The sequence below is a fragment of the Taeniopygia guttata genome, chromosome 1, assembly GCF_048771995.1.
Source record: "Taeniopygia guttata chromosome 1, bTaeGut7.mat, whole genome shotgun sequence".
Lineage (NCBI taxonomy): Eukaryota > Metazoa > Chordata > Aves > Passeriformes > Estrildidae > Taeniopygia > Taeniopygia guttata.
This window is the reverse complement of record NC_133024.1, coordinates 4282785-4297808: the sequence shown is the minus strand read 5'-3', so window position 1 is coordinate 4297808 and position 15024 is coordinate 4282785. Positions and strand designations below refer to the sequence as shown.

Here is a 15024-nt window from a genome sequence, read left to right as displayed (position 1 = left end):
GGTGCCCAGAACTGCCCTCAGCACTTGAGGTGGGGCTGCTCCAAGGCAGAGCAGAGCAGAGCAGAGCAGGACAATCCTCTCCTTGGCCCAGCTGGTGATGCTGGGTCCGATACCCCTTAGGACAAGAATCCAGCACTTGTCTTTGTTAAACTCCTTACAAATACCTGGAGACAGCAGAAGACAGCAATGCCACAGAAAGAATGTAGATTATAATGAGAAAAATTTGTACAAAGATGTTATGATGCCCTACACAAAGACTTGTAGAATTAGGGCAAAGTACAAAAAGTTATTTAAGCTTTTTATTGCTATTTACTGTATGCATCAATTAGCAGACAGACTAGCAGACATCCATCAATTCATAGAATCTAAAGTTTTCTGTGCTGACTTAGAAGCACCTCTTCTGTTCTTCATGGATAACATTAGATTACAGAAGTTGTTTTATAAAGTATCTTGAGCCTAGAACAGGATGGATATTTCCTTCTTCCCTTGCTGCAGTGTGGTGCAAGGAAAAAAAGAAGAGACAGCTAAATGGAGTTGTTCCCCAGAAAATCTTTTTGGAAATACCCACAATCCTTGGTCATGACAGACACGGCTCAGTAAATTCCCTCTTTTGCTTCAAGTGGCATCTACCTCCAGATTCTTCTGGCAAAACTGCATACAGAATTTTTGTAGTTCATTTGTGGGGCAAATGACGTAGTTTTCCTCTATCATTACTCTTTTAATACATCCGGGGCAGTGTACAAAACTGTTACCCTGTTACCCTGTTTTACAGGGTAAAACAATTTAATTTTAAGAATTATTGGATAGTAAAATTAAACTGTGTTCTTCTGAGGTTACATAAGCAACACCTATAAAATGATTTAATGAACCTTGCAGGCAGCCTGCTGTAGAAGTGGGGTAACAGTCTCTGTTGGCTCACAGACTCAGGTACTGCAGTATTATTTCTAAGGCCCTGAAATTCTTGTCTTTAAACAGTTTATTTGGTTTTTGTGGCACAGAGGCAAAGTTAATAAATCTTGTCAAACTTAAAGCAGATCCACTGTCTCTGGGCAGGACCTCAGCTATCTGTAGAGGTTTTGGACTGACCTCATTGCAGCCTTTCAACACTTAAAGAAGTGTTGAAGGCAGGAGAAAGATTATTTACAAGGGCATGCATATTTAAAATGTGGAATATATAAAATTCTCATAAGAAAGGATATTGCTTAATGTTTGGTCTTTGTATACTTTCAAGCCAAATCAACAAGAAGGGAGATTTAATCCCTGAAACAGATAGTAGCTAACAAGCAAGTTGTCCAGTGTCAGAAAAGCAAATTGTTTGTTGTTAGAATTGCCTTGTTAAGGTTTAGGGCTTGACATGCTTTAATCAGCTCAGATGCAGGGGAAGGAAAACAAAGGGAAGAATGATACCTACTGATAGGGGACACAAAGAATGCAGAATTTATGGGCCAGAAGGATATCTGGTAGAAAAAACCTAATAAAGCAAATTCAGCAATTCCAGCAATTCCGTGGAAATCAGCTCAAACTGGGTGAAGAGTAAATCTGTCAGGAGGAGATCATTACCATTGACTCATGGTCCACCAGCTCAAGACACCCACTGACTTAAGGGACTAATTGGCATGACAAGCAAGAAACATAAAAAAAAGAAAGCAAACAGAATACTAATTAATAAGAGAATTATGTAACTTGCAGCCAATGAACACTAACTCCTTTGTTTGTTGAAATGTATTAATAGTAAAAAGTTTTCACAGTTAGCATGTGTTATTTGTGGAAGATAATTTGTTGAGCACCCAGCCTTGTGCAATTCTGAAATAAACTGTCAATCTTGAGTGTTTAATTATTGGCATGTTGCACACCAAGTAACAAATCTGATTTTTGTGGACAATAACAGGACAAGGGGAAATGGCTTCAAAATGAAAGCAAGCAGATTTAGATTGGGTATTGGAAGAAATTCTTCCCTGTGAGGGTGACGAGGCCCTGGCACAGGTTGTCCAGAGCAATTGTGTTCAAGGCCAATTTGGATGGGGCTTGGAACAATCCAGCCTAATGCAAAGTGTCCCTGCCCGTAGCAGGGGTTGAAACTGGATGAGCTTTAAGGTCCCCTTTGACTCAAATCAGTCTGTGGTTCTACGATACTTCATTCTCCTATCTGTGCATTGTGCTTCCATTTGGACAAGTACATACTAAGTTGTGAAAAACGCCAATCACTTGGTTTTCAAAAATTTTAAAAGTTTAATAATAATAAAATGGTTATAAAATTAGTAATAATAAAATTTAGAGTTAGGACAATTACAAGACAATAAACAGCAAAGAATTACGGATGTCTGGATGCTCTCAGACACTAAGTCACGAAAAGCATCCCTTGTGAACAAAGGAATAACCTTAAAAGCAATAGCCTGTTGCATATTCATATATGTCATACATGATGCATAAATTCCTGGCAAATTAAGAACTTTTCTGTTTTTTGTCAACTTCTTCTCCTTAATTTTGGTGGTTCCAAAAAGACGGAGAGAAGGTGGAAGAATGTTTGTCTTTTCTGATAAGGAGGCAGTAACTTTTTATGGGCCCCCTTCGCTGACATCTCTGTGTGAAGAGCTTCTTATTATCTCATCTTCTCGCTTGAGGTTGTAATAAATCCTATATAGTAGAGTTTCTATCTTAACATGATAGTGTAACCGAAGACTGTATTTAACACACTACTTAAGAGAATACAGCATAACATTCTAACGCTACACATATAATACTCATTGCAACATTTGCAAAAAGCCAATCATAAAAACCGCATTTTTCAACAAAGCGAAACGCTCGACTAGAGCCTGCTCAGTTTTACGACATTTATCATCGGTGCCATGAAAAATCTGCACTTTTCCTGGAAAAGGAAACGAACGCGGAAAAAAAGAGTGAACGAAGGCGCCCGCCCGGCGCTGCCCTCCCTGAGGGGCGGCACGAGCCCGGCGCGGCCGCCCCGCGCCTGCGCAGCTCCCGCCGTGCCCCGCGCGCTCCCGCAGCCCTCACGGAGCGGACATGGCGCTGCACGTCCCCAAAGCCCCGGGCTTCGCCCAGATGCTCAAGGAAGGGGCGAAGGTGAGACCGGCGTTGGGTGGATGTGCGGGTATAAATGGGTGGGGGGTGCGGGAGGAGTCTCAGGGTAGTGGTGCGGCGAAAGGCCCGGAAGGCCGGTAGGGCCTGGCGGCACCACGTGTCCCGCGGGGCGGGGGCCCGGGGCCGCTCTGTGGCCTTTGCGCTGCGGGCATCGCTGCCCGCCCGGTCTTTGTGGGCATCGCTGCCCGCCCAGCCTTCCAGAAACCTTCCAGAAACCTTCCAGAAACCTTCCAGAAACCTTCCAGAAACCTTCCAGAAACCGGGATCCCGCTCCCCGCCCTGCTCTTGGGCCGGGCCCTGCCTCTTCATCCCGCTGCCTCCCGGGATGCGGCAGGCCCCGCCTCGTGCCCGCGAGAAACGCGAGATTTAATAGGGAATTTGGAATGATTTAGGCAATATGATATGTGAATATATAGTGTATGTTAAGTCGATTCTGTTGCCTATTAAACTTACGCTGAGACGCCAAAAAGAAGGGGGGTCTCTGATGGAAATTGTTGAGCTTGCTAAAGATGCAAAGCAAAAGGGCGACTGCGCATCTGAGTTGGAAAGTTCCATAGTGAGGAAGACTATGGAAGCTTCATCTCACCGGACCGTAGCCTCATTTTTGAGACCACTGACTCAATAAAAGAAAGAACTACGCAGTCGCAGCTAATTTCCATATCATGCGGAGAATAGGTGGGGTTAGTTTCTGGATATGTATAGGCGATATAGAATATGCACGGATTTTGTGTATAAATCAGGGGATTGGGGAAGCTGGGGTACACAGGATTTGGGAAGATTTTGCCCCCCCTGCGTGCAGCACTGAATAAATACCTACTTACTTTACAACCCTTGGTTGTGGAATTATTACCGTGTATCACGAGAGCTCTCACAGGGGCTGGGCAGCAACTTCCAGCCGGGCCCTGAAATTGAAGCAGTTCAGAAGTATCCGGGTCGTTCTGCTTGATATTTTCTGATAGCTTTGTCAGCGATGCAGAACAATGTTTTCTATAGATTTCCTTACCAATAAATCCGGTTTCGTTGTGTTTGACGTTAACATAATGAAGATTTTGGTAGAACTGGAGAAATGTATTTTAATAAAGGAGAAGCTTTCTTTGAATAGTGGGCAGAAAGCAAGCAGGTGTGGGGTTTATTTATTTTTTATTATTTATAGAATCAGCCGAAGACTTTGGCTTGAAAGGGACCTTAAATATCATTTAGCTCCAAGCCCCATCCAGCCTGATCTTGGACACTTCCAGGGTTGTGTATCTGCATTTTTTCTGGGAAATCTGTGCCAGGGCCTCACCACCCTTACAGGGAAGAATTTCAGGGATTTCTAGCACTTAATAGAAACCTACTCTTATTCAGTGTGAAGCCTTTGCCCCTTGTCCTGTCTCTCCAGGCTCTTGTCCAAAGTCCCTCTCTCCAAGAAAGAGGGAAAATAGGAAACTTTTCTATTTGTTGCTACTTAACAGAAAGAAGAGAAAGCCCTTTGTGTTTAGTTTTAGAATCCTTCTTGGAGCCAAATAATGACATATGTTCAGGGCAGGGGCAGAACAGGGAAGCAGAGTGGCCTCAGTGTTAGAAAATTCAGGGCCAGAACAGCGAGACTTGTCTTCTGCAAAACAAGGAGGCAGCTGGCAATCTAAGATGTTTGGTTTGTATTTAGAGAGTAAATATTATTACTTTTCTCCCTTCTCTTATGGGCTGCACAGTGCTTTTTATCCTGCTTTTTTTTTTTTAAGGTCCTTTCTAGTGACCCCATCTTGTCTTAAGGTTCCCAAACTGAAGCCAGGCTGATCGCCTTCTCAAGCACAGATATTTTACTTAATCATTCTGCTTCTGAATTTTCAAATTCACTTAACTCAGTTCTGTGTTTTGAACAGAGAACTGAGTTAAATTATTTTCGTAGCATACAAAGGTGCAAGTAAAGAAGCATGTACAGAAACCCTTGCACCTCTCCAACTGGGTCTTGGTTGTTTTCTGTTTGTTTTTGGCATGTCACAAAACTTTTTTGGAAGACTGAGGGGATGCAAACTGTATTGCAAGTCAGGTTACTGTTCAGATTTTCTCTTTAGAAGCTTTTTATGACTGCTGAGCTGCCTAGTTGAGAAGGTGTACGCACTAATTCTCACTGTCTTTGGGTAAGGTTTGGTGTCTATTTACACGGTATGTGAAATACCAAATGTATATTAATAAAAGACTTTGAAGGACTCAGTGAATTGACGCTGCTTTAATGAGAATTTACTAGTTCATCACTTTTTTTGTTAGCCTAATTCTGATCAGTCATTTTTCTCTTTAGCATTATTCAGGACTAGAAGAAGCTGTCTATAGAAACATCCAGGCATGCAAAGAACTTGCTCAAACCACCCGTACAGCATATGGACCAAATGGTAAATAAATCTTAAAATTATTGCTGCATTTTTGAGACAATGCTATGTTTGGAGCTAAACATACTTTGACAAACAAGCAGCTGGGGGAAACACACTGGACTTGCTCTAAAACTGCAAATACGTGACTATTTCTTTGTGACTGTAGAAAACAGATTTTGTTTTGACAGCTCTTGATCAGTGTCTGCTTTGCCAGGTTTTTGTAGCAGTTACTGTGTTCTCTTTGAAACACAGTATAAAATATATGAAAAAGTATAAAAATTAAAGGAAACATGATAACATGGTAGGTAGTCATAGTGAACATAATCTTGTTCAGTCAGATATATAGAAACAAAATATTCTCCTCTATTGTTTAATTAAATTATGTGCTGGTATTTCTGAACAGAAAACTGCTTACTCTGAAATCACTGATTTCTCCTTAATGTCCTACACTTCAAGTATTATTTCACAAAAATGTTTTGAAGTTCTTAAATTATAAACAGAGCTAACATTTTAATGTGCAAGATACACCTGAAAGTTAGGAAACAGTGTCTGTGTACAAAATTTTTTTGCATAAGGAATTATTTTTATCAATTGTTTTGTTTCCCCATTTAGGAATGAACAAAATGGTTATCAATCATCTGGAAAAGCTTTTTGTTACAAATGATGCTGCTACTATCCTGAGAGAGCTAGAGGTAAGTTTTCTTGCTTCAGATGATGCCAGTTGTGCACCAGTGTTTCTGCTCATGGGCTGTTACAGTTCTGACTGTCAGTAAGGATAAAGTAAGTATAAAATGGTAGGTATAAGTATTCAGGAATATGGAATTTTATTGCATTTATTTGAAAGAATAGTGAAGCAGTGCAATCTTCAAGCAGGACTCTCCCACATACCCCCTCCCTTAAAATGAAACTGTTATTTGGACAAGTATTTTGTATGTTACACATGAATTCGATTTGAAGATCTAAACTCATCTAAACTCCAGACTCTTTTCCTGTTGCAGAAGTCAGTTGTGAAACCACTGCAGTGTGTGAAAGTAGCTCAGAACCAATGTCAGGGATGTCTAATGTATGTTGTAGGGGCAATGTTCAGTTCTCTGATATTTTTTAAATATATATTTCTGCTTTTTCTTACTAGAGAAGTTAGCCAATTAAGAATATCTGTGCTGCTTTCTTTTCCAGTGTTGTGCATTCTTCATATCTCTAGGTACAATTTGAAATAAGAGAGCTTAGAAAGATGCATAGAAAAAGCCTGAAGCTGCAGTCTTAGGTGGTGTGTTAGTCACCAAGATGTGTAACTTCTTTTAAAGGTCCAGCATCCTGCTGCAAAAATGCTTGTGATGGCTTCACACATGCAAGAACAAGAAGTTGGAGATGGAACAAATTTTGTCCTCGTTTTTGCTGGAGTTCTTCTGGAGTTAGCAGAAGACCTTCTGAGGATGGGGTTATCTGTCTCAGAGGCAAGTTATAGTCTCATTACAATTCACAGCTTGAATCCAGATTGCTACTGATAAGTGTTCTTGGTCATAATACTGTGGAATCATCTGCTTTCTTCCCACCTGATTTTTTAGATAAAGATGTTTGAAGGGGAACCGTGTGTTCTGTTACTTGTGATTGCTTGCTTCCCTTGTAAACTTTTGCATCTGTTAACGTTTTATGGCTATTTGACAAGCAGTTAAAAGCAGTATGAAGTCTCGTAGTGAATATTTACTCTTTGCTACACAGGTGATTGAGGGATATGAAAAGGCTTGCAAGAAAGCCCTAGAAATTCTTCCAGATTTGGTGTGCTGTTCTGCAAAGAACCTTCGAGATGTTGAAGAAGTGGCATCTTTGTTGTACACGTCAGTCATGAGCAAACAATATGGCAATGAACAGTTCTTGGCAAAGCTCATTGCTCAGGCCTGTGGTAAGTGGGGCTGGAATAGGTGTGGGCACTCAGCTGAAACACTGAGTAGGTTTGGTTATGGTCCTTACATTTTCATGTAAGATGGGAAGTGTGGTGAGTTAGCAGGTTGGATTGGATGGAACTCTTTACCTCTGAAATTAGGGTAATCTTCTTCATGTTGAACTCTGCATTGGCATTGTAGTTCAGAAAAGGTTTGCCTTTCCTACTAGGCATTTCTAGAAATAGCTTTCATGTCCTTTTAGTGCAGAATTCCATCTTTCTCCCTCTTTTTATATCATTAGGAAGACATACTGTGCTTCTAATAAGCTGTTTTTAGTCGCAGCCACAGAACAATGGAAGTAAGACTGTAGTTCTGTTGAGTTGTTATCCCTTTACATTTCCAGGACAAAACCTTCATTTTTATTTCCAGTGATTTCTCTAAATACTCTGGGTTAGACTTACCTCTTGACTCTACCTGAACTTAATTAACTGAGCAGCCTGAATAAGTCTTTCTTTCTGATTATTACTTTTTAAAAATAAAATTTCTGTTTCTCTTTATGCCAGTTATTAGCAGGTTATAATTGTCTTGAATTTAGGCGTATATCTCAAACCACTGAATTAAGTAGTTCAGAAAAATTCCAGGCATTGTTTATGCACTGTTCTACTTTATTCATTAGGTGAGACATATTCATTATTTTTCTTATTTTCTTTTTTTCTCCTCCAGTTTCTATTCTTCCTGATTCTGGTCATTTCAATGTTGATAATATCAGAGTGTGCAAAATTGTGGTAAGTTTGAAGTAGCTGGCTTTAGTGTAATTATTAAGGTAAATAGTGTAACTTTGAACTTCCAGAGAGTCTTCTCTAATTTTGTTGTGGCATGTGTACTGAATTTTGGAAGTTAGTCTTTCTCTTGTATAGTCTCCAGTAGCAGCATTCAGAAACAGGAATCATTCATACTGGAAGTAATCTAAAATGGGAACCTGTTAGACAGTGTTTGTTGTTGCTGAATAAGCTGAAGTCTTACACTTAGGGTGTTACATCCAAATGATTGTAAGGTCTGCTTTTCATGCAGAATAGTGCAGCTTTCTGACAACAAATGGGCAGTAATGCAGTGTTCCGCAGTTCACAGAATCAAAGAACAGTTTGGTTTGGGCTGGAATGTGTCTTAAAGATCACCCAGCTCCAGTTCCAGCCCCGTACCATGGGCAGGGACATCTTCCACTAGACCAGGCTGCTCCAAGCTCTGTCCAACCTGGCATTGAACACTTCCAGGGATGGGGCAGCTGCAGTTTCTCTGGGCAGCCAAGGCCTCACCACCCTCACAGGGAAGAATTTTTTCCTGATATTTAATCAAAACTTACTTTCTTTGAGTGAGAAACCATTCTCCCTTGTCCCATCACTACTTGCCCTTGTAAAAAGTCTCAGATTCCATTTATTTCCTTTCAGGGTGCTGGTATTTCTGCTTCCTCAGTACTGCATGGCATGGTTTTTAAAAAAGAAACTGAAGGAGATGTTACTTCTGTCAAAGATGCAAAAATAGCTGTGTATTCCTGCCCTTTTGATGGTATGATAACTGAAACTAAGGTATGTTAGAGCTCAAAATAAGTTACATCTCTATTTATGCATATGTGCTCTTATTTTTAGACTTAGCTATAAATATTCTTGACACTTGGTGATTGAGATATTTTGGTGAATATTGATTTTCTTAGTTTAAAAAAGTTAATAGAAAAGTTCTGAACCTTGATTGCTTCACAGAGTTTTTGAGATAGGGGAAATGGTGTTGGTTTTTTTGGGTTACTTGAGCCAAACTACGGCTTGAATTTCTGAACCCCAAGGTTGTCTGGAATTGACTGGTGATTTCCATTTTTTTTCCTCTCGTTTTTTACCCTGTTGCCTGGGAGTGTGTCAGTATTACAAAACAGGATGACTTAAAGTTTACAGATAGGTTGGGAGACAAAATGCTTTGTCAGAAACTTGTAGGTATATGGTTTAATGCTGAAGTTTTAACAGTGTATGTGTTTCACTAGGGCACTGTCCTAATAAAGAATGCTGAAGAACTGATGAACTTCAGTAAAGGAGAAGAAAATCTAATGGATTTGCAAGTCAAAGCTATTGCTGATAGTGGTGCAAATGTAGTAGTAACAGGTGGCAAAGTGGCAGATATGGCTCTTCATTATGCCAACAAGTACAATCTTATGTTAGTAAGGTAAGTACTAGGAGATCATGAAAACACTTGGACTACCAGATTTATGAAATGTAGTTGCCAAGTTAAGACAATACTTTTGCATGTGTTAACATTGTTATGGAAACTTGTTTTTGAAGGTTGAACTCCAAGTGGGATCTGAGAAGACTGTGCAAAACAGTTGGTGCAACAGCCCTACCCAGACTGGTATGTACTTCCCAAATGAGGTGCAGGAGGATGAGAACTGATGAGCAGGTCCAGTTCTTAACTCATGTTTTTATTTCTAGACTCCCCCTACTCTTGAAGAAATGGGTCACTGCAACAGTGTGTATTTATCAGAGGTTGGGGATACACAGGTTGTGGTGTTTAAGCATGGTATGTATGTTCTGTAGAACTGCTGACACTGCTGTTCTCAAGTGTGTTTGTATGCGTTTTGGATATAAGATTAATTAATTAATTCAGTAATTCATGTCTCTGAACAGAAAAGGAGGATGGAGCCATTTCTACTATCCTCATTCGTGGATCTACAGACAATCTGATGGATGACATAGAGAGAGCCGTGGATGATGGTGTCAATACTTTCAAAGTACTCACGAGGGTACGTAAATGAGAAGTGAATCAGTTTGAGGCAGAGGATTTTTTTTTTGTGTGTGAGCAGTTATGTGGTCATAAAAATATTATTTCATTTTTATTTTTTTTTTCCCAAAAAGAAATGTTCCTGTATTTACTTGGAAAACAGCATGCAAAAATTATTAAAACTGTTAGAATATTAATCTCCTTTACATACCAAGACATGGACATTGATTTTGAGTACAGAAATGTTGTGCATTTATGATTGTCTCCAGGAGTTGTCCTGTTTTAAGATTTATGATGATTACTTTGTGGGTTAAGAGATCAGAGTTAAGTAAATTCTGGTTTGCCAAAGGATGTACAAAATGCTTAATTTAAAATGCAATAAGACAAAACAAAAAGTCCCAACACCGTGTAATACCTGTTGACATATTAAACTTAGTATACAGTAGATTGGTTTCCTGTATGATATTTCCCAATAAAATAATGGGAAAAAAAGAGAAAATCTAGGAATGCTGTTACAGTTAACCAGGAATTAATTTTTTTTTAAAAAAACCCCAAAAAATCCGAGACACAAAACCCACTGCATTATTACTTTGGTTTTTACAAAAGAAGCTGTTTTTCTTGAAACACATTGGAATGAATTAGTAAATTCTGGTCTCCGTTATAATATAAGGGAAATTTAATATTTGTGATTTCCCTTATAATGCATGTTTGTTCTGAAGTAGGTTCTTAATAAGCCTTTGTGGAATAAAGTTCTCTTGCATTCTTGATAGACTAGAAAAATCCTAAAAAAATAAGAAGTAATGGATACTGTATGCAAAATACTGTGTTTTGGTGTGGTCTTTCCACAGGATAAACGTCTTGTTCCTGGAGGAGGTGCAACAGAGATTGAATTAGCCAAACAGATCACATCTTATGGAGAGGTATGGCAAACAGGCTTCTTGGCTTTTCATCTTCACACACACATCTTACAAAAAATTACAAATATTATTTCATACCAACATACATATTTGTGTGATAACAAGTGTGGGGAGAAATTACAGTTACTGAAATGCTGACATGGTTTTCACCTTCACTTTAGACTTGTCCTGGGCTTGACCAATATGCCATCAAGAAGTTTGCTGAGGCATTTGAAGCCATTCCTCGAGCACTGGCAGAAAACTCTGGAGTAAAAGCTAATGAGGTCATCTCCAAACTTTATGCCATGCATCAGGAAGGGAAGAAGAATGTTGGATTTGATATTGAGGTAAATAGTCTCTCATGTTACTGTTGCCCTGCAGTGCAAGGTTATACTTAATAGTACTTCTATCAGTATGAAGTATTTATAGATTATTTTAAATTGTTGGGAGCATTGTGTTGCACAGTTTAGAGTAATAACTTTGAAAGTGAAATCCATAAATGTTCTTTTTATCAGCAAGCAGTTCAGTTGAGTATAATGGCCTTATATCAGAGGTGGAGTGGGATACTGAACTAATGTAACAGGAGGTAGGTCTTCAGTAATTACTGACTTTATCTTCCTGCTAATGGATTAGGAATGAAGGTTTTCTAAAGGGAGAAGATGAGATTAGAAAAGTGATACCACCTTGCTAGGAGAAAGCCTGAGAATCATTTTGAATAATGTTTTTTTCCCCATCTGACAGGCTGAAGCTGCTGCAGTGAAGGACATGTTGGAAGCTGGTGTGTTAGACACATATCTTGGAAAATTGTGGGGTATCAAGCTAGCTACAAATGCAGCAGTAACTGTCCTAAGGGTTGATCAGGTAAGCTTATGTGTCATTTGGGTACTGAATTAAAACCTGGCAGAACCCTCATGCAAATAGGTGGAATCTCCTGGAAATGCAAGGGGTAAACATGTTACTTGAGACTGTGGTTTGCTCATTTCTGGAAACCAGGAAGTCATTTGTTCAAGAGCTTGTAATCTGGAATGTGGCTGCTTCTGTAGCAGTACTATTAAAGTTTGTTGGCATTTTTTTTTTAAGATTTTGTTGATATTTTGAAGACAGTTGATATTTGTATCCAGAGGGTTACCCTAACTTCTGTAGGAACAAGCTTCATTAGAAGAAACCTTCTCTCATGTATTTTTACATGAAAATCCAATTTTTAGGAAAAAGAGGGTAAAATCTTGATGATAAAAATCTTTCATTATTTTGTGAAACTTCAGCAAAAATGAATTTGCATGTAAAACTTTTGTAGATTATTATGGCAAAAACAGCAGGCGGTCCAAAAGCTCCTAAGCAACAAGGACATTGGGATAAGGATGACTGGAAAGATGAGCCTGAATACTAGTGTGCAGTAAGCTCTGTTTCTTTAGCAGAGAGGTATCTGTAAGAGCATGCATGAGTTCATTGACAAGCACATGGCAGATTGTTTGCTCCTTGAGAACACATAACACCGTTGTCTTCTGCTGTGTGCTGATTGCTACATCCTGTATTTGTGCAAATTAATTCTGCACCTGAATTCAAATTTTCCTGAAGAGCAATTTCAGATTTACTTTACTTGTCCATGTAGCCAGGGCAGAGAATGAGTTTTAATGTGGTAGGACTAATGGACTTAGTGGTTTTAAAGTGTCATACTTAGAGACAATAATTGAGAACAATAGCTTTGATAATGCTTTCTGTAGTGTGCACTCTGTAAACTAGTCTGCTGTTGGCCTGTTTAAGCACTCACTTTCTGTAGACTAACTGAAGTCTTACTCTGCATGCAAACATGAGGTAAAATACCTCTTTTTACTGTATCAAGGCTCAGCCTCTACCATTCTCAAGAAAAAAGTTGTTAATGTCTCAGATATTCACAGGCTTGGGTTCTGAGTAGGGAAACTGCATGTATGTAGTGAATGCTAGCATTCAGAGTCATGTTGCTGTAGGAGAAAGGGTACAAGCCTGACTTTAACATTAGCCTTTTCTACTTCTCTATTCTCTTCAAGATCATTATGGCAAAACCAGCTGGTGGCCCAAAACCTCCGTCAGGAAAGAAAGACTGGGATGAAGACCAAAATGATTGAACAGTTTAACTGTATTTCTTAAGTGACGTGAATTTGTGAGTTTTTTAATATTCCAGTTGGAGCCTATCACAATGTTTTGCTCTTGCCTTTAAATTATGAACAGTGTCCAATGGAGTGCAGAACTTCAAACACCTCAATAAACGTACTCACTGTTAAAATGTTGACTTACTTCATTTGGAGCTAGCGTGACATGTTGTTCCCAATCAGTGAATGTGTAGGGGATGAATGACACTGTGGATGTGATGGGCTGACCCTTGGCTGGCTGCCTGATGAGAAAGAAGGCAGAACTTACCAGGGGCTGAATTAAAGGGGGAGATCACATACCAATTCCTGTTGTAGGCACAAGAGACTCAATGTGCAGGGAGACTGACCACAAGCCTGCTGCAGGGAGCTCGTGACCCACGATTGCTGTGGCTCTGTGCTCTTATTTGTGCTCCTTGGCCAGTACTTGAGTGTAAACAGTCAAATGAATGTTGAAATAATTAACTGTTGGCAGCAGGTCTGCATTCAGTAGCCCCTGTCCTGAGACCCCACTTGGAGCACTGTGTACAGATGTACTGCGTCAAACATAAGAAAGAATGGTAAAATGAGTTCAGAGGAGGGCCACCAAGTTGATGAGGGGACTGAGCACCTCTCCTATGGACGGGCAAAGAAAGTTGGGGCTGTTCAGCAAAGAGAAGAAAAGGTTGTGTGGAGACCTCACAGCACCTTCCAGTGTCTGAAGGGGGTTCAGGGAAGTTGGAGAGGGACTCTGCATCAGGGACTACAGTGACCAGACAAAAGGGAATGTCTTCAAAGTGAAATAGGGGAAATTTAGGGTTGATACACAAGAAGAAATTCACCCCTGTGGGGGCTGTGAGGTCTTAGCACAGGTTGCACAGAGACACTGGCTGTCCTCTGAGTGTAAGTGTTCAAGGCCAGGCTGGATGGGGTTTGGAGCAACCTGGTCTAGTGGGAGATGTCCCTGCCCACAGCAGAGGTTTGGAACTGGACGATATTTAAGGTCCTTTCCCACACAAACCAATTTATGATTCTGTGCTTCGTTTTTTTTACTTGCATCTCTCACCTCACCCTTTTCCCCATGCTCTCAAAAGGGCATCCTGACAGCAGTGAACTGCATCACATTCTAATGACCTTAAAAATAAATGCTGAGTAGCACTAGCCAGCATGATGCAGAGTCCTGGAATCTTTCAGCTGAAGCCCTCTGTTGAGATTAATATTAGGAAGTAAACAGCTTATGTGTCGCCAAGTAGCTTGAAAGGAGAACTGCACTTGAAATCCAAGCCACTTCAATAATTAATCCTTTTACTGCTCTTGCCAGCGCTACTCAATCTCACAACCAGAAGGGAGTGGAAGGCTAAATCAGGTCTGGAGCTATCTTATGCCTAAATAAGGCTGACATACAACAGCTCTACTAATGCAGGCTTTATAGTCAGTTGTTGGTGAGGCTGAAAAATAAACTCAGCAAGTTTTCAGAAGGATTGGCATACTGCTATAGTCAGCTGCATGAGGGCCACTGCTGATGGCTCTAAGGGTTACAAGAACAAGATGCCCATTTTCTTAGTAAGGCTGTTGTGAAAAATGTATTGAATGTAAGCAGCTGCTGCTCTAGCATGGCAGACCCAAGATTTTATTCCTGTGAAAGCCAGCATGAAGCTTGTGGAGAACTTCAAAGCTACAAGTCAGTGCAGGACTACTGGTCCTTACGCCTGCTGTGCAGAAACGCTACATGGGACTGCCTGTAGTGAGAGTGAGCCAAGCACTCAACTTGGCCAAAGCACCAACAAAAGAATTCCTGGAGCATTTGCAAACTTGAGAGCTCCTCTACTGGACATAAACCAATAGTGAAAAGAGAGATGAAGCTGCAATTGTTTTGGCTCTTAAGATGTGTAGAAAGAAACATCTTATGCTTGGAACCTGGGTCTGAAAAACGCATTGG

General features: G+C 40.1%; 1 protein-coding gene across 2 annotated transcripts; it reads left to right on the top strand.

Moving 5' to 3' along the window:
• The first annotated feature begins 2921 nt into the window (after window positions 1–2921).
• On the top strand, window positions 2922–13243 carry CCT8 (chaperonin containing TCP1 subunit 8). 2 transcript variants are annotated; one of them, XM_030289939.4, is made up of 16 exons: window positions 2922–3081; window positions 5381–5471; window positions 6063–6142; window positions 6755–6904; window positions 7170–7350; window positions 8054–8115; window positions 8776–8913; window positions 9357–9535; window positions 9652–9718; window positions 9799–9886; window positions 9994–10109; window positions 10936–11007; window positions 11166–11330; window positions 11725–11844; window positions 12278–12376; window positions 13008–13243. In XM_030289939.4, the coding sequence occupies exons 1-15, from the start codon at window positions 3022–3024 to the stop codon at window positions 12368–12370; spliced, it is 1662 nt and encodes a 553-aa protein (XP_030145799.1). In that variant the 5' UTR covers window positions 2922–3021; the 3' UTR covers window positions 12371–12376; window positions 13008–13243. The 2 variants fall into 2 exon arrangements, with proteins under 2 accessions (XP_030145799.1, XP_002189745.1); XM_002189709.6 differs by lacking the exon at window positions 12278–12376 and having other exon boundaries at window positions 2923–3081.
• The last annotated feature ends 1781 nt before the right edge of the window (window positions 13244–15024 follow it).